At 36.7% G+C, this 19,711-nt stretch overlaps 1 protein-coding gene across 1 annotated transcript in view; it reads right to left on the bottom strand.

Annotated features, from left to right (window-relative positions):
* LOC123576804 (butyrophilin subfamily 1 member A1-like) overlaps positions 1–19,711 on the bottom strand; it is an 81,705-nt gene that overhangs the window by 34,687 nt on the left and 27,307 nt on the right. Inside the window, exons 3-5 of the mRNA XM_045438210.1 lie at positions 15,211–15,481; positions 8,943–9,224; positions 2,523–2,636 (exon numbers count right to left, since the gene is read on the bottom strand). Of these exons, the coding sequence (XP_045294166.1) occupies positions 2,523–2,636; positions 8,943–9,224; positions 15,211–15,481 (667 nt within the window). The remainder of the gene's footprint in view (positions 1–2,522; positions 2,637–8,942; positions 9,225–15,210; positions 15,482–19,711) is intronic.

The raw sequence follows: 19,711 nt of genomic DNA, 5'->3' as shown, positions 1-19,711 counted from the left end.
CCAGCCAGGAAGGCTTTCAAAGATACATGCAGATTTATTTATTTATTTTTCTTTATATTCTGTATATTCTTTAATATTTTGCATTATATTACAGTATTATAATCATTTTTATATGAATATTTTGGGTTGTGGAAACAATAATCTGAATTCCCATTATTTCTTATCAGTAAATTTGCTTTAACATAAAAGTGTTTGGATTACAATCATCTTTGCGGAATGCTCACAAAACAAGGTTTTATTGTACTAAGTGTTGGAAAGGATGTGGAGGAAAAAGAATCGTCACACACTGTTGGTGGGGATCTAAATTAGTGTAGCAACTGTGGGAAACAGCATGGAGTCTCTTTAAGAAATTAAAACAGAAATACTGTACAACCCACTAATTCCACTGCTGTGTATTTAACACCCCAGAAATGGAAACACTAATTCAAAAATACATATGCTCCACTGTGCTTACTGGAGTATTATTTACGACATCCAAGATATGGAAACAACCTAAGTGCCTTTGGACAGATGAATGAAAAAATAACATATGGTGTATATATAAACAATGGATTATTATTCAGCCAGCAAAAGAGTGGGTTCATGCCATTTGCAACAACATGGATGAAATGAGGTTATTTTGGTGAGATGTCACACAAAGACAAAAACCATATGATTTCAAAACAAACAAAACAGAACCAGGCCCATAAGTACTGAGAACAAACTGGTGGTCGCAGAAGTGGGGGTGAAGGGGTGAAGGGGTAATGTAGGAGGTACAGGATTCCAGTTATGAAATGAATAATTCTCATCATTGAAAACTGCAGTGTGGAGAATATAATTTATGATATTATAATAGCTGTATAATGATAAATGGTGGCTACATTTGTGGTGAACAAAGCATAAATAGTTGTTTTATCACTATATTGTACACTTGAAACTAATGTAATATTGTTTGTCAGCTATACATTTTTAATTAAGTTTTTTTCATTTTAATTCCAGTATAGTCAACAATTGTTTTCAATTAAATAAAATAATTATTGATTGAATTGGTAGATTGATAATAAGCGTTGACACTAGAATTGTAAATTTAGGTAAGGTTTCCACATAATTAGCCTTTTAGACAATTTATTCAAACAATGCCCAATAAGGTTCTTATGTTTTGATATACTATGCTCTAGCTGATAAATACCATTTTTCTGCCTTGAAAAATATATATCCTACATTTTTAGAAAAACTACCTTTTAAAATTGACCAAGTAGACATTGTTGGACATTTTGAGAGATTTATATGTTGTACAAAAATTTAAGGGTATGAACTATATCATTTGCTTGAACTGACAGGTGATAAGAGAACTTTAACAATGCAATGCATCTCTTCACAGTCAGTGTTTGTTGTTATTGTTGCCGGTTTGTTTGTTTGTTTGTTTGTTTTGTTTTTTTTACTTTTGGTCACTGTCCTGATTCTCTTCTCTTACTTAGTGGAGGTAAATCATGTTGGCTGGCATGTTGCCCTCAAGATACAGGAAATTCAATCAACGTAGAAAAAACTGAATAGAAATATATCTAAGTTCTACAGGAATAGCTGCTAAGGCTTTCTACAGTACTGATATTATCTCTGAAGAAAGCATTTGTTTAAAGAACTCCCTGAATACATTGAGAGTGAGGCACAAGAGTGCCATAGGCTGTGGGTAGTCAGTCTTGTGTAGAGAAAAGTAATCAAGTTAGAGCACAGAGAAACAAGCTCTCTTATGAAACATTATTTTCTAGAGCCTGGAGAAAGGAAGTCACAGGCAGTCATGGCCTGGATAAGAACTCTCATTTGTTAATATCTTCTTACTTATGCTCACAAACAAATGTTCTGAATATTGCTCTAACCTGAAACCCCCAACAAATATTAGAGAACAATGGCATTCTGATAACAGAAAATACCATCCAAATGCTAAACTAAGGTTTCAGTAAAATTATGTTACAGATAATTTGATTATCTCTGGGTGCATAAACAAACACATAGACAAATAATCAATATTCCAAACCCACACATTTGTCAGATAACAAAGCATATTTTGCTGTTGTTGTTGTTGATGAAATAAATGACCTTGAACACACAACCTGTATTATCTGAAAAGCATTCAGAGCCACGAGTTTGTAGATGGAATTATTTTTTTTCTGTTCATGTTTTCTTGTTCCCAATTTTAAATGCTAAAAACCAACTATAGACCACATGAGTTTTTGTTATTATTATACTATAATTCTCTACAAATGAAGCTAATATCCACTTTTTTTAAAATTCCATTTACCTTTTGGGGCGCCTGGGTGGCGCAGTCGGTTAAGCGTCCGACTTCAGCCAGGTCACGATCTCGCGGTCTGTGAGTTCGAGCCCCGCGTCAGGCTCTGGGCTGATGGCTCGGAGCCTGGAGCCTGTTTCCGAGTCTGTGTCTCCCTCTCTCTGCCCCTCCCCCGTTCATGCTCTGTCTCTCTCTGTCCCAAAAATAAATAAACGTTGAAAAAAAAAATTTTTAAAAAATAAAATAAAATTCCATTTACCTTTTGCTTTTTTGGAACACAGAAGTAGAACACAGGCTGTTATACCAATGGCCAAGAAAGACAGCGGAAGGGCAAACCCCACTGCCCAAGGACAGTCCTTGGGGAACAAGTCATCTGAAAAAAATAGAAATCATTTCTCTTAGTGTCCAGGTTGGCATCAGGGGATTTGGCTACTGGGAACAAATCACAAGATTTTGTTTTTTAGGTGACTTTTTTATTTATTTATTTATTTTTTTAACGTTCATTCATTTTTTGAGACAGAGAGAGACAGAGCATGAACGGGGGAGGGTCAGAGAGAGGGAGACACAGAATCCGAAACAGGCTCCAGGCTCCGAGCTGTCAGCACAGAGCCCGACACGGGGCTCAAACTCACGGACTGCGAGATCATGACCTGAGCTGAAGTCGGCCGCTTAACCGACTGAGCCACCCAGGCGCCCCATAGGTGACATTTTTTAGGAATGGTAGAGAGAGGAGTTAAGATGGCAGAGCAGTATAGGAGCCCTGGGCTTGTCTCATCCCTGAAAACACAGCTATATCAGCATTAAACTATTTTAAAACTAATAGGAAATTAATCTGAGAATTTACGTGACGATTTACATAATTTAAGCCAGTGAACGCAGCTGGTACACGATGTGGAGAGGTAAATTGGGGAGAGAAAAGCCACAGAGCTGTGGAGGATAGGGAGCTATTTATGCAGAGAGAGGGCAGAAAAAGAAAGAGATAAGAGGGGAGAATGTGGCATATCAGGATTGCTCAAGAAAAGTACTCTCCCCAGTATAGCCGGAGAGAAAGAGAGATGAGTGAAAACACGTGCAGGGGACTGAACAAGAAATCTGCTTCCCAAAACCATTGATGGAAAGAAAGGAGAGAGTCTCAATACCACCAGGATTCTATAAACAGTGGAGCTCAGAGTCAAGTTTTGGAGCTGAGTGCCTGGCAGAGCTCTGATGAGGAAGCAAGTTGAATTTTCAGGAGCCGGCAGTGGAGTCTAAGGGATCCATGTGTGCATGGGGAGAAGTGGCTTCCCTGCTTGGATAACACTTGGTAGAGGCCATAGGGTGTACTCACAGGCAAAGGTCCCAGTGGACCCTGGAGAGGAGCCATGTTTGCTGGTATTGGGACAAAGATGTCAGAGTACACTGAAACCTGGCTCTGGCTATGTGTTGTGATTTGCCATAATCTCTGGAACTCTGCTGCTGTGAGATTGCAGGAACGTTTTCTGGGGCAAGCCAGCACCAAGCCATTGCTTAGTGAGACCCTCTTCCTGAGAGGACAGATGGGTCAAAGCCAAAGTGGGGTGTAGAAATACATCCCCATCAGAGAAAAAAACTCTGGAGGGAGGTGCCAAATGGCAGGCAGTTTGGACAGAGACAGAGTAGTGGCAGGGAGTGGATGGAGGCCTGAGACAAAGGAGAGGTGCTTGATCATAGGTGGGTGAGAGCGAGAAATTCCTGTGCCAGAGACTAGGGAGCTGGGTGAAGCCATTTCCACCTCTCCCACACAAATGCATGCCAGACACACTGGCCCACACTGGTAAGCTAAGGAGCGCCACCTAGTGGAGAACGGAGTCATTATGCCAATCCCTCCCAACTGTGCCCTCCAGGCACACCCTCCCAGAAAACCAGCACAGCTTAGTCTCTGGACTAGATAGTGCTTCAAAGTTTAATTTTTAGAAAAACTGGATGCAACTTCATTCAAGTTTAATTGTGTTTGCTGGTTCATTTATTTATTCGTTTCTTTGCTTCTTTTTTGCTAAATTGTTTTCTTTTATTTTTCTTTTTTTTTCTCTTCCTTTGATACAAAAAGTGTATTTTTTTCGTTTTTTTATTAAAATATTTTATTCCATTTTATTTTATTCCATTTTACTATTTAAATATATTTTTTAATTTTAATTTTTTTCTTTCATTTCTCTTTTTTTCTCTATTCTATCAAGCTTCTCTCAACAAGCAGACTGAAACATACCTAGGATCTAACTTCTGTTATTAGATTTTTTGTTTTCTTTTTAATTTTATAATTTTTAATTTTATTAATTAATTTTCTTCCTTCAAAATGACAAGATGGAATAATTCACCCCAAAAGAAAGAACAGGAAGAAATGATGGCCAGGGACTTAAGCCTGATATAAGTAAGATTTCTGAACTAGAATTTAAAACCATGATTATAAGAATACTAGCTGTGGTTGAAAAAAAAAGCATTGAAGACACAAGATAATCCATTTATGGAGAGATTAAAAAAAAAACCTAAAATCTAGTCAGCTAAAATTAAAAATGTTATAACTGAGATGCAATCTCAAATACATCCTGTGATGGCAAGGGTAGATGAAGCAGAGGAGTCAATAAGTGATATAAAAAAAAATTATGGAAAATAATGAAGCAGAAAAAAAGAAAGAAACAAAGGCAAAAAGATCATGATACAAGACTTAGAGAACTAAGTGACATTAAAAAGAAATAACATTAGAATTAGAGGTATCCCAGAAGAGGAACAGAGAGAAACAGTTGCAGAAAATATATGTGAGTAAATTATAGCTGAAAACTTTCCTAATATGGGTAAGGACACAGACATCAAAATCCAAGAATCACAGAGAATTTCCATTAGATTAAAAAACAAACAAACAAACAAAAAACAATCATCACCAAGGCATGTCATAGTCAAATTCACAAAATAGACAGACAAGGAAAGTATTATGAAAGCATCAGGGAGGAAAAAAGGCCATAACTTACAAAGGAAGACAGATCAGTTTTGCAGTAGATCTATCTATAGAAAATTGGCATGCCAGAAGGGTGTGGAAGGACATATTCAACATGCTGAATCAGAAAAGTATGCAGCCAAGAATTCCTTATCCAAGAAGACTGTCATTCAAAATAGAAGGAGAGATAAAGAGTTTCCAGACAATGAAAACTAAAGTAGTTCCAGAGCATTAAACCAGCCCTGCAAGAATTATAAAGGGGACTCTTTGAGTGGAGACAACACAAAAATGAAACAAAAATGAATTAAAAAGACCAAAAGCAACAAAGACTTGAAAGGACCAGAGAACACCACCAGAAAGAACAAGTGTATAGGTAGCACAATGGCACTAAATTCAAATCTTTCAATAATCATTCCAAATGTCAATGGACTAAATGCTACAATAAAAAAAAATAGGGTTACAGAATGATAAGAAAAACAAATCCATCTATGTGCTACCTACAAGAGACTCATTTTATACCTAAAGGCACCAGCAAATTTAAAGTGAGAGGATGGATGGGGCGCCTGGGTGGCGCAGTCGGTTAAGCGTCCGACTTCAGCCAGGTCACGATCTCGCGGTCCGGGAGTTCGAGCCCCGCGTCAGGCTCAGGGCTGATGGCTCAGAGCCTGGAGCCTGTTTCGGATTCTGTGTCTCCCTCTCTCTCTGCCCCTCCCCCGTTCATGCTCTGTCTCTCTCTGTCCCAAAAATAAATAAACGTTGAAAAAAAAAATTAAAAACAAAAAATAAAGTGAGAGGATGGAGAAGCATCTGTCATGCTAATGGGCATCAGAAGAAAGACAGAGTAGCCATACTTATATCAGACAAACTACGTTGTAAAACAAAGGCTGTAACAAGAGATGAAAAAGGCCATTAGATCATAAGATCTAATAATTGTCAATATTTATGTCCACAAATTGAAAGCACCCAAATATATGAATCAATTAACCACAGAATAAAGAAACTCATTGATAATGACCATAATAGTAGGGAACCAACACCCTGGTTATAGCAATGGACAGATCAGCTAAGCAGGAAATCAACAAGGAAACAATGACTCTGAATGACACACTGGACCAGATGGACTTAACAAATATGTTCAGAACATGTTATCCTAAAGCAGCAGAATACATATTCTTCTAAAGTACGCATGGAACGTTCTCCAGAATAGATAATATACTGAGTCACAAATCAGCCCTCAACAAGTACAAAAGGATCAATATCATATCACACATATTTTTAGACACAACGCTATGAAAACTGAAATCAACCACAAGAAAAAAAAATTTGGAAGGACCACAAATACTTTGAGATTAAAGAATACCCTACACAAGAATGAATGAGTTAACCAAATATTAAAGAAGAAATTAAAAACTACATGGAAGCCAATGAAAATGAAAATATGGCAACCCTAAAACTCTGGGATGCAGCAAAAGCATTAATAAGAGGTAAGTATATAGCAATCCAGGCCTTCCTAAAGAAGGAAGAAATGTCTCAAATACACAACTGAACTTTACACATAAAGGACCAGGAAAAAGTACAGTAAATAAAACCCAAAACCAGCTCAAGAAGGGAAATAATAAAGATTTTAGCAGAAACCAGTGATATGGAAATTAAAACAAAAACAAAACAAACAAACAACAACAAAAAAACCCCACAACAACACAGTAGAACAGATCAATGCAACCAGGATCTGGTTCAATGAAAGAGTGACAAAATTGATAAACCCTAGCCAGATTGATCAAAAAGAACAAGTATTCATTTTCATCCTTTCTCCCACAGTTCCCCAAACTGGCTTTTCCATGTGTCCTCTCTATGCAATTATTTTCTACGTAAACATATATGTGACCTTGACAATGTGCCAATATGACTGAGAAGCATGTGGAGCTTTTTTCTAAAGATTAAAGGAGAAATTGTGACATCTTGGATAATAAGCCAAATAGAATTCTAGGTTCTTGAGACAGAGATAATTTCAATTCACCATTTCTTTTATCTGTCAGCTAAGAACTGAAATCAGTAAAAATGATTGATATTTTCTCCATTTAACATTGTTATTTCAAAGAGGTACTGACTGAGCCACCCAGAGGCCCCAAGATAACTGCATAATTTTTAATGGATGACCTCAAACATGTATGCATGTACATATAAATATATGAGCATTTAAAAAATATGTTATCACTATTCTGGTGTATGTGTTTCTTTCACATTTTCAACCTGAAGTTCTCTTTCTAATGATCTTAAACCAATGTGACCTCCCAAAGTAAAGCACAATATAAATGACACTTAAAAGGTCATACAAATTTTAATTCATTTGTATGTACAAAAATATTTTGAGGCTCAGTATTTTTCTAAGTAATGGGGATATTAAAAATAGATATAGTGGGGGCTCCTGGGTGGCTCAGTCGGTTATGCGGCCAACTTTGGCTCAGGTCATGATCTTCCGGTCCGTGAGTTCGAGCCCCGCGTCGAGCTCTGTGCTGACAGCTCAGAGCCTGGAGCCTGTTTCAGATTCTGTGTCTCCCTCTCTCTGACCCTCCCCCATTCATGCTCTGTCTCTTTCTGTCCCCAAAATAAATAAACGGTAAAAAAAATTAGATACAGTGTCCTCAGGAGTTTATATTCATTCTGGAGAAATAGTGAAACATACAATCAAAATAATGTATGAGTAAAAAGGGCACTTAACACAGAATGGGTTGAATAGGAAATTCTTAGTTACAGGTAAATAGAAGAAATGTGTCAAACAGTTTACATGGGGTATTACAGGAATGTGTTTAGAGAATTAATGTGGGGTAGGAGGAATTGGAGACAATAGAAAAGAACAGTGAAAGATGAAGTGGGACAGGTAAGAAAGGGCAAGAAATAAAGAGTGTTGTTGACAGCCTGCAATACTTCAAATAAAGATATTTGCATATCCAGGAAGTTGGGTGAGATCATTTGGGCAAGCTATTTCTTTGAAGAATCACTTTGGATATGGATAAAGAGTAGACTGGAATGTCTGAGCTCTTCTCTACCTGTGATATTAATTTTATGAGGTAGACTATGATTATCCCAATTTAACTGATGAGAACTGAGCACAGACAGGTCAATACTTACTAAAGACCATGAAGCTGCTAAATGGCACTGTCAGGATTCAAATTCAATTTGAAAGATGGGAGAAAACAGAAAATTGTGAAAATAAATTTTCTCTAGGCAGTAGGATTAGGAGAAATTTGGAGGAACTTTGAAAGTTTCTTCAAAAACTTTATTAACTTTTGGGGCGCCTGGGTGGCGCAGTCGGTTAAGCGTCCGACTTCAGCCAGGTCACGATCTCGCGGTCCGTGAGTTCGAGCCCCGCGTCGGGCTCTGGGCTGATGGCTCAGAGCCTGGAGCCTGTTTCCGATTCTGTGTCTCCCTCTCTCTCTGCCCCTCCCCCGTTCATGCTCTGTCTCTCTCTGTCCCAAAAATAAATAAACGTTGAAAAAAAAAAAACTTTATTAACTTTTGAATACTTTTGTGCACTGATATATTCATTTGTATAAAGTAGAATGATGACATTTCTACCACAAGACAAAATATTAATTTTTCCAAGTTCTCCACATTAAGAGTTAGAAATGGATAATCTAGAATATTCTTCTAGGTCTGTCAGTCATAGCTCCTTGCCAGTAAGACCTTCATGATCAGCATTGATCTCTCAAGATACTGACTTTGGAGGGAACTGACCTGTCATGGAGATATGCACCTCCTTCTCCACACTGAGTATTAGGTTCCTTATAACACAGGACACATCTGCTCTTGAACTTGTATTCACTGTGATAGATGATTCCACATGAAACAGCCCATTTTCTTCTATTCTCTTTGTCTCAGAGGCTGGTGCCAAGCGCAATCCTTGAAAGTCCCTCCATTGTACTTCAGGCTCTGGAAACCACCCCATGGATCTGCAGGTCAATTTAATGTCCCTCTTACTGCCAGGCTGTAGATGAATATGAGGAGCTGTACCTGGAACTTGGACAGCCAAAGAGAGACAGAGAAAGTAAGCATTTGCAAGAGTTTTGTTGCCATTTTACCTTTTATTTAACTTCTATGAAAATAAATTTTCTTATTTATAAAAGTAGTAGTTAGAAGAATAACTAGCCACAAAGAACTTTGCAGAAAAAAAATCACAAGTATTAACATTTAACAAAACACCCACATACCAAGCATGTCTATATTAATTGTTCTATTTTACTACCTCCCAGCTGAAACGTTACTATTTTATCTGATGATTTTTGAAGTTGTTGGGTAGAACATCCTACCAATACATTTGCAGCCTCTAAAGTTAAAGGAGCACATCCGTTGGTGGTTTTCTGTAGCAAATTGCTAATTATTTTCCAAATGTATTTTAAACCTTAATTTAAATAATTTTTTTTCATTTTTTACATTTATTATTTTGAGAGAGAGAGAGAGAGAGAGAGAGAGAGAGAGAGAGCATGGGAGGGATAGAGAGGGAGGGAGACACAGATTCTGAAGCAGGCTCCAGGTTCTGAGCTCTCAGCACAGAGCCCAATGCAGGACTCAAACTTTCAAACAGTGAGAACATGACCTGAGCTGAAGTCAGATGCTTAACTGACTTGACTGAGCCATCCAGGCACCTCTTTAAAGAAGTTATTATACAGCTACCAATTTGGATTGAATATTTTGAGGAATAATATAAGTTTTAACTATACATAGGCCAGTGTAGTTTAAGACTGTATATTACAAACCCCCTCATATTTAGGAGTGGCCTTGATATGCTGGTGGAAGTGTTATGAAAGGGAAATTATTTGTGTGCCTTCTAGAATATTTCCCTCAGTGAAAGGAGATACACTTACATCTTTATTCTTTCTCCCTCTCAAGGGCTGGAGCACAGAAAGTGCCTGTGCATCATCTTCAAAAGTGAATTATATGGATATGGCAAAATATCAAGATAAAAGAAATATGTAAACCTCACAGTGTGTACCCACTCTTCCAGCTCCAGCTCCTTTCTCCCTGTAGCTCAGAAGAAAAGAAACTGGTTTAAGCTACTATATATTGCAGTTCATTGAATAGGTGTGTAGCATTCCATACATTTTTATGTATAGTAACTAATACAGTCTATAACAAAAGAAAATATAAAATTTACTGGGATAGGCCTATCCTTGTTTTGGGTTGAATTTTGTCTTCTGATAAGATATTTTTAAGCTGTAACTGCCAACATTGGTGCCCTTATTTGGTTACCATTCTGTATATGCAATTAGTAAGGATGAAATTATACTGGAATTGGTGGGTCCTATTCCAAAATGATTGTGATCTACATAAAAAGAAAGAAATTTGGATACAGAGACATAAGGAAATTGGCCCTGTGAAGATGGAGGCAGAGATTGGAAAGACCCCAAGAAAAGCCAAGGAATGTCTGAGGCCACCAGAAGCTGGAAGAGGCAAGGAACAATTCTCCTCAGATGCTTCCAGGGTCCATAACCCTGATGACACCTTGATTGTGGACTCTGGTCTCCAGAACTGTGAGAAAATAAATTTCTGTTGTTTTCAGGCTATCCAACTTGTGGTAATTTGTAATGACAGTCCTTCTATGAAATTGATGAAGGAAAATTGTCTAATGTCATCTGATATTGCATGGATGGTCAGATCTCAAAGAAACACCATGAGGTGACTAGTAAATAGTGTGTCAGGCTAGTGATGACTTAGATGGCACAATGGTACCCTCCAGTGCCAGTAATGATACATGGTATTTTCAGAATACAATGGCTTTGAGGATCAGTAGAGCATCAGGTGTGAGGATAAGCTCTTGAGTCAAAGGACTACACTTGTACTTGCTGGGACTAGCGACCCAGTGTATCTAATGACTCAATCTCTCTGTGCCTCCATTCCCTTTTTGCAAAACCAGTGATGAGTGATGAGTATGGATAATTAAAAATAGGTTTGTATATTTTGACAGAGAGAGAGAGAGCAGAGGGCAGGCAGAGAGAGAGAGAGATAGAGAGAGAGAGAGAGAGAATCCCAGGTAGGCTCTGTGATGTCAATATGAAGCCCAATGCAGGGCACAAACTCACAAACTGTGAGATCACGACTTGATCTGAAACCAAGAGTCGGATGCTTAACCGATGAGCACCCAGGCACCCCAACATTATTTATCTTAAAGAAGTAATTAATAAAGAATACAAATAAAAGAAATATTTCATTTGCTGGGATCATTTCACTTGAAAAGCCATCCCATTGTATTTCATGTATTTAGGCTACCTGCTAAGAGTTGAAGGGAAATGTGATTTTGGATGGGCATTTTCTAAAGACAGGATTATAGTTAGCAGGCCCTTGTAGAAACACAATAAGTGTTTATTTCATTTATGATTTTTTGGAGAGAGAAGAGTAAAGTTGTACTTTGAATTATGCAATTCTTTTTGTCTTCTTAAATGTTGGGGCTAAGGGTAGAACACAACTTCTGGATCCAGTATCAATTAAAAATAGGAGTGGGAATTAGGGGTGATGAGTATGGATAATTTTACAGGCTTCAAACATGTATTCCATGTGTTGCTTTGGCCATTAATGTTGTCTTATGAATGATCAAGTCAGGACTGAAGGATCAAAGTGGAGAAAAGACTGTCAGTAAGAGAGGAAAATAGGTCACCATAGTTCTCCCACTATTGTGCATTTCTAGCTGGCATACTTGAGGCCTGGATAGTTTCTGATACAGCACAGGCTGACTTTAATACGTTCTTTACCTATTTGAGAGTCTGGAATTTTTATTGTCTTATGACCATGGCAGGGAGAGAAATCCTATAGTTTTCACCATTATTAGACCATCTGATTGTGTCACCTAATATAAGTGCCTTCAATTTTATTTCCTATCTCTTAGAAAATATTTTGGTTAAGTTTTCAACCTATATTTGTGATTGCCCTAATAGTTATTGACTGATGGATTTGCTTACCTGTACTCTATAAGTGTCAAACTAGTTAGATAATAGAGGGCAGTGATGCTTATTGATTTCACATAAAATTTAATATAGGTGTTTACTGAAGTTGTGGGTTCTGCAGAATTTTGTTTTACCCAGAACCTTCTAGATATATAAAAAGAATAGGGAATGAGTTAAATCTGTTTTGATTCAAGATATAGAAGAATCCTTTCTCAAGGAGATAGTATAGGACCGTGAAGCTGCCTGCAATGACTGCCACTTCTTTTAGGAACTGATTAGTAACTCTGGGGAAAATGTCACTCTTCCAGGAAGGAAAAATACATCAAAGAAATGCATGCCAGAAATCACAGTAACTAAGGAAGTCACAGGAAAATATGAGGTATCCAGCTAGAGAAAATGAAGAACTTGGTCTGAAGATCTGGCACAAATGAAAACTATAAGGCCAGATAGCACCAGATGATTAAGGAGCATAAGGCAAGCTGACAGGGTGAAACCCCAATCCCCCCCACACACCAGGTGGGATATGTGTGATATTCCTCAATTACCCCTGGATGCCGAAAAAGAAAAAAAAAAAGAAAAGGGAAAAACAAATATTTAACTGATAGAGATTATAGTCCTTCAGGATTTAAGTCTCCATCACTTTTCCATAGTGATGTGGGAAACAAAGGCAGAAGGAAATGGCAGATAGAACTAAGTTACCTTATAACCTGCAGCCTATTGACAAATACTTGGGGCTGGCAGAGTAAAAGGTTTCTCCAGGAACTCCTTTCTGTCTTAATGTTAATGCTTTGCTAGAGGGAAAAACAACCTTAGCCTGACAATAGCTAGGCTTCCAGTATCCTGTGAGTCTTCTTTAGCATTTGAAAATCTCACTGGAAACTTTCCCTGGACTCTACCTTCCCCAGCTCCATAGTATATAACCAGTGTCTCTTCATGGTCCCAGCACATCTCTTTCTGACCAAGGGTCCTGTCCCCGTGCTTTAATAAAATTACCTTTTCACACCCACCACGTCTTTAAGATTTCTTTCTTGGTCATTGGCTCTGGACCTCATGAACCCCACTATCATGCCAAAAAACCTCATCACCAGACACTACATTGCAGTGATATGGTGTTGGGCATAAAGGGATCCTTCCCAGGAATAACTACAGAAGGTCATGGATAATTCAACTGGAGGAGGTAAGAGGATTGAATCGTATAGGACTTTATTTTTCTGATCTATAATAAATGAGGATAGTAGATTCAAAAATGATACAACTCCCATATAATCAACAAAATGTGGTTGAAAAAACAGCCCACCTACATTTAGGGAGCACAGAAGTAATTTGGGGGGAAAATTCTGGATTCCTACAAATTTAGTTGTGATTACTTATTATCTCAATATTTGTATACAAGTTTGTATTATAATAGGCCAAAGGTGACACAACTTCTTAAGAATTTAGAAGTACATCTCTTTTTATTAATTTTGAATGTGAAATTTTTATATGAAAATTTTTTACTTAGTTGGAATATAAAATCCACATATTTCTACTGCCTATACTGAACAAGAGAAAGGGAACCAAATTTCTTTGAGTGTTGTGGGACTTCTGGGCTTCATAAAAAGATGGGTAGAATTCAAGGGTATTATTTGTAATATTTTTCCACATTGTAAATTAAAGAAGTTGGCACAGGCTTTCTCATAGTTTTATTTAAAAAATGTGCTTGGTTAGGAAACACCACTTTTCTTGCATATATGATTGGGAAAAATCAATAAAAAGATGCATTAGAAAACTTCATGTTCTTGAAATAAAAGATTGTAAAGGAGATTCTAGAAATCGTGTCAACAAATTAACAATTGTTGAAGCTCAAAACAAGGATGTCACACTAAGAATGAGAAAGACCACATGTGATTGGACTATTCCCAGGGTGGGCAGCAGCAATGTGCAGAAAACCTAACCTGAGGGCAGGCTGCTCAGATTCTTTCTGCCTCTTTTAGCTCCTTCTGAGAGTTAGAAGATAGTAAGAATCATTTCTGGGTGTCTTCTCCATTGAACATGTGGGAGATTCAGGAGAGAAGCATCAAAGGAAAAGACTTCAAAGAAGAAGGGCTGGAGAAGGTGCAAGGCCTTAGGATATATTTACACAGCTGAAAGCAGCTGAGGCACATAAGGAATGCCTAGAGCCACTAACATCATCCAGGGCCAGATCTTCCTTCACACCTGACCCTTCCTAGTGTTATAGAAGCCAATTAACTCTAAATTCAACTTTTGAGTTGAATTTGAGGAAGAGAGAGGGGGAGAGGGGGAGGGAGATAGAGAGGGAGAGGAAGAGGGGAGAGGGGAGGGGGAGAGGGAAAGGAACAGGGAACCGGGTAGGTGGCAGACAGTGAGGGACAGAGAGAGAATCCCAAGCAGGCTCTGCACTTACAGCACCGATCCCGACGTTGGCTTGAACTCACAAACCAGGAGACAGATCATGACCTGAGCCAAAACCAAGATTTCACATTTAACCAACTGAGCCACCCAGGGTTCCTGGGAAAAATAATGTTTACATGCAAACTGCAAAATCTTACACCATACATAAAAATTAGCTACAGTTGGATTAAAGATTTAAATCTAGGACCTGAAACTGTAAAACTCCTTAGCTTGAAAAGCTAAACCATTAAATTGATTAACACACTTGCTTAGCTGACTTTATGTGCATAGTCTTTAGCAATTATCCTAATGAAAGGAAGATTCATTCTGGAGTCGGGGCCTCATTCCAACTTGAATTTGAGAACCTTTACTTAACTGCACTTTGAGAACTCATCTTTTGCGACTCCGGCCATACACCCTGCAACAAGAACATACTATAATCCCTATTCTTTCTTTTCTTTGAAATAATTGTGTTGATAAAGAAAAGATGAAAATGTGTATCACTACCACCCAAGAATGTTGGGACACTGCTTAAATTAGATTTATATATTTAACTTTCTTGGCAGTAAATAGTGTTTGTATAGATTTACTCATCTCTATCCATATACACAAATATTTTAGACTGCTGATGGAAAAATAATGCAATTTGTGTAAGAGTTTTCATTGAAGAGACTCACCTGTGACCAATAATTTGAATTTTGCTTCATTGTAGAAAGTGGAGCTTTCAAAGAAATTTGTATAATCCCCACCATTGGAAGGTTGGATGGGATGGATCCTTAAGGCAACATGACCTTTGGTAATATTCTCCTTCAGGAATTCTGTCCTCCCTTGGTACTCTGGCACCTGCTGCTCCAAATAATCCCGGAAATTCCTATATTGATGCACCAGGCCTGAAGGATAATTTTGAAGAATAATCTCACTTCCATGTTCTGAGCATCCATTGATGGGCTAAGGTGATAGGAAACCACAGCCTCTTCCCCAACCAAGGCAATGACTGGTGTTCTTGGTCCCATTACCTGGAATTGTCCTGGAAATAATTTTTAAAACAATGGAATCAACACTGAGACCTTGAAAAGCATGGTTGTGAGCATCTGGTCAGTAAAAAAATTAGACCAGTTTAATTAACATAGCAAGCTGTAGCCAGTTAATGAACAGATTTAAAACAAAGATGCTCAAATACACTTAGCATAAGGGATAATACAGGACATGATGCCAATGTGCAACACTCATAGGTACTTAACCAAAATTTAATTGTGCTTTCTTTTTTCCTAGGATTGGATTTCAAATTATATAAATCTCATTGTGTGTGTCTTATAAAAATTCCATGTATTATAAAATATAATCATCGTTTAACATACGAGAATATTGAGTCAGTCAATAACTAATGATTGATTTAGTGATTAATAAATTGAGTGAGTGAATGATAAATTGCCACTAAATACTTAATTAGAAAGGCAAGGGATTAAATTCTGTTAGTAATACCCAATGTTTCCTTGCTTTAAACCATGTATTATCTAATACAATATAACCTATAATGAAATATAATGTGAAATATTAAAATTAAGTGTTTATGTTAAGAAAACTTAGAACACTATATATAATAGTTTCCCATTTTAGAACATAAGTATGAGATCCTGTGTACAACATCAATTTCCTAGAACATTACTGTAAATTCTCTCTGAGTATAGGCATAACAAGTAACCATAGGTTAAATACCAATCTTAAAAAATAATTTCTACCTGGTGTAGACCTTTTAGAGAGCTACATAATATTTTTTCCAATATTGAAATTCAAATATTTATTTTTAACGTTTATTTAATTAATTAATTAATTAATTTTGAGAGAGAGAGAAAAAGAGGGAGAGAGAGAGAGAGAGAGAGAGAGAGAGAGTGGGAAAAGGTGAATAAAGAGGGAGACAGAAAATCCCAAGCAGGCTCCATGCTGTTGGTGCATAGTCCAACACAGGGCTCCACGTTGGGCTCAAAATCACAAATCATGAGATCATGACCTGGGCTGAAATTAAAAGTCAGGCACTTAACCACTGACCCACCCAGGTGCCCCTCAAATATTTCTTTCCTAAGGATGTGAGGGTTATCATTTTGAAATGTCAACATCAAAAGTTTAGCAACATTTTCACTCTGTATCTGTGTATGTTTAACTTAGGCTACATGGCTTTAAGTCCTAACTGCTCACATGTCATAAATGTAAGCAAAGTTCTATTTTCCCTTTGGATAGAAGCAACTAACTAGCACAGATAACCACCTCAATAACTAGTTGAATTTAAAATGAAAATTACTGTCAAAATATTTTACTTAAAGACAAGTTTTTTATCATATATTTTGAGATGTATATATAAGAGATGAACCATCTTGGCTCGAAAAGTGGGTGAGGTTTGTTTCTTTCTTGAAATCTTACTGACTGATTGTCACGTGACCAAATTGATTACAGAGTGCTTATAAAGTCATTGCATTCTGGTTTGTTATTTATTATTATTATTATTATTATTATTATTAAAGTTTATTTATTTTGAGAGGGAGAGAGCATGAGCAGGGGAGGGGCAGAGAGAGAGAGAGAATCCCCAGCAGGCTCCACTCTGTCAGGGCAGAGCACAACACTAAGCTTGATCTCAGGAACTGCGAGATCATGACCTGAGTCAAGATCAAGAAGTGGACGCTTAACTGACTGAACCACCCAAGCGCCCCTAGTGCTTGTTGTTAATAAAACCATTCATTTCTTTTTTTTTTTTATTGAGGAATAATTTACATACTATGTTGTATTAATTTCAGATGCATACCATAGTGATTTGATATTTATATATGTTAATAAAATGTTCACCAAATGTGTCCTTGCCATCACCATATAAGGTTGTTAAAATGTTGGCCATATTCCCTATGCTATAAATTACATCTCCATGTCTTCTTTTATAACCGAAAGATGATATATCTTAATTCTCTTCATGTTTCATCCATTCAATCATCCCATATCTGCCAACAACCATCAGTTTGTTCTCTGTAACTAGGAATCTGTTTCTGGGTTGTTTGTTCATTTATTTTGTTTTGTTTTGTTTTGTTTTTTGTTTCTTACAATCCACTTATAACTTCTATCTTATGGCATTTGTCTTTTCCTGCCTCACTTATATCACTTAGTATAATAATATCTGTCTCCATCCATGTTGTCATAAGTTTCAAGATTTTATTCTTTCTTGTGACTATTATCCCATTGTGTGTGTGTGTGTGTGTGTGTGTATCTTCTTTCTTTATCTATTTATCCATTCACAGACATAAAATGTTTCCATATCTTGGCAATTGTAAAAGAAAAAGCCTGCATTTAATATAGGAATACATATGTCTTTTCAAGTAAGTGGTTTTGTTTATCAAATGCTTAGAAGTAGACTACTGAATCATATGGGAGTTCTATTTTTTTTTAATATTCTGAGGAACATCCACATTTTTTCCATAGTACTGTACCTTTTACATTCCCACCAAAAATTTGTGAGGATTTCCTCTTCTCCACATCTTCACCAACACTTGTCATTTCTTTCTTTTTTTTTTTTTTTTTTTTTTTTTGTTGATATTAGCCATTCTGGCAGATGTGAGCTAGTATGTCTTTGTGGTTTTATTTGTATTTCTGCAATAGTGATTTTTAATAACTTTTCATGTGTATACTAGCCATCTGTGTGCCTTCTTTGAAAAATGTTTATCTAGGTTCTCTGCACATTTTTAAATCCATATATTTCCCATGTATTGAATTATAGGATTCTTTTTTTTTGGATGTTACCCGTTATTGGATATATCATTTGACAATATCTTTAATTCAGTAGGTTGCTTCTTTGTTGTATAGATTGTTTCCTTTTCTGTGAAAACCCTTTTTAATTTAATGTAGTCTTATTTGTTATTATTAATTTTTTGTTATTCTTGCCTGAGAAGATAGATCAAAAAATATCACTAAAACTGATATAAAAATGCTTATCACATATTTTTCCAGGAATTTTATTGTTTTTCATCTTATATTTAAGTCTATAAACTATTTTGAGTTTATTATTTGATGTGGTGTATTGAAGGCACTTTTTCACACTCTATGCTTTCATCCTTTATGGCCTAATATATAATTAGCCATATAAGTATCAGTTTATTTTCTGGCTTTATATCTATTTAATTATCTGTGTATCTTTTAAAATTATTTTTATTTAATATTTTAATTTTTATTTATTTTTGAGAGAGAGAGAGAGAGAGCACGGTAGGGACAGCAAGAGAGAGAGAGAGAGACAGAGAGACAGAAGATCAGAAATGGGCTCTTCACTCACAGCAGAGAGCCAGATGTGGGGCTCAAACTCATGACCCATTGAAATCATTTCCTGAGCTGAAGTCAGAAGCCTTATTCTTTTTTTTTTTTTTAGAGAAAAAGAGAGAGAGAGCATGTCATCAGGGGAGAGTGGCAGAGGGAGAGAGAGCCAATCTTCTTAAACAACACCACACTCAGTGAAGAGACTGATGCTTGGATCTATCCCTTGACCCTGGAATTTTGGTTTGAGCTGAAATCAAGTGTCAGATACACAATCTACTGAGCTACACAGGCACCTGTTTCCATATCTGTTTTTAAGCTTGTTTATTTATTTTGAGAGAGATAGAGACGCCATGAGAGAGAGAGTCCCAAGCAGGCTCTGTGGTGCCTGTGCAGAGCCTAACAACGGCGCTTGAAATCATGAAATTGTGAGACCATGACCTGAGCCATGAGTCAGACTAAATGACTGAGCCATGAATACACCCTTGTAAGTGTTTTTATACCAATACTACCTTTTAAATTAATATAGCTTTGTAATATAGTTTGAAATGAGGAAACATGATAGTTTTGTTTTTCTCTCATTTTGGGGGCAGGGGTCTTTGGTGTCTTTTACGATTTTATACTAATTTTAGAATTACTTCTTCTAGTTCTGTGAGAAATTCCTTTGAGTAGTGTGGAATTTTAACACTATATTACATTTTATAGAGAACAGATCTTTCACCTCCTTGATTAAATTTATTCTTAGGGATTTTATTCTTTTTTAATACAGTTGTAAATAGGATTGTTTACTGAATTTATCTTTCTTAGTGTATAGAAATGCAACATATTTCTGTATATTGATTTCATACCTTACAACTTTACCTAATTTATTTATAAGTTCCAATAGGTTTTTTGGTT

This window comes from Leopardus geoffroyi, chromosome A1 (assembly GCF_018350155.1).
Source record: "Leopardus geoffroyi isolate Oge1 chromosome A1, O.geoffroyi_Oge1_pat1.0, whole genome shotgun sequence".
Taxonomy (NCBI): Eukaryota; Metazoa; Chordata; class Mammalia; order Carnivora; family Felidae; genus Leopardus; species Leopardus geoffroyi.
Note: the sequence above shows the minus strand (reverse complement) of the source record. Positions and strands in the feature narration are given on the sequence as shown.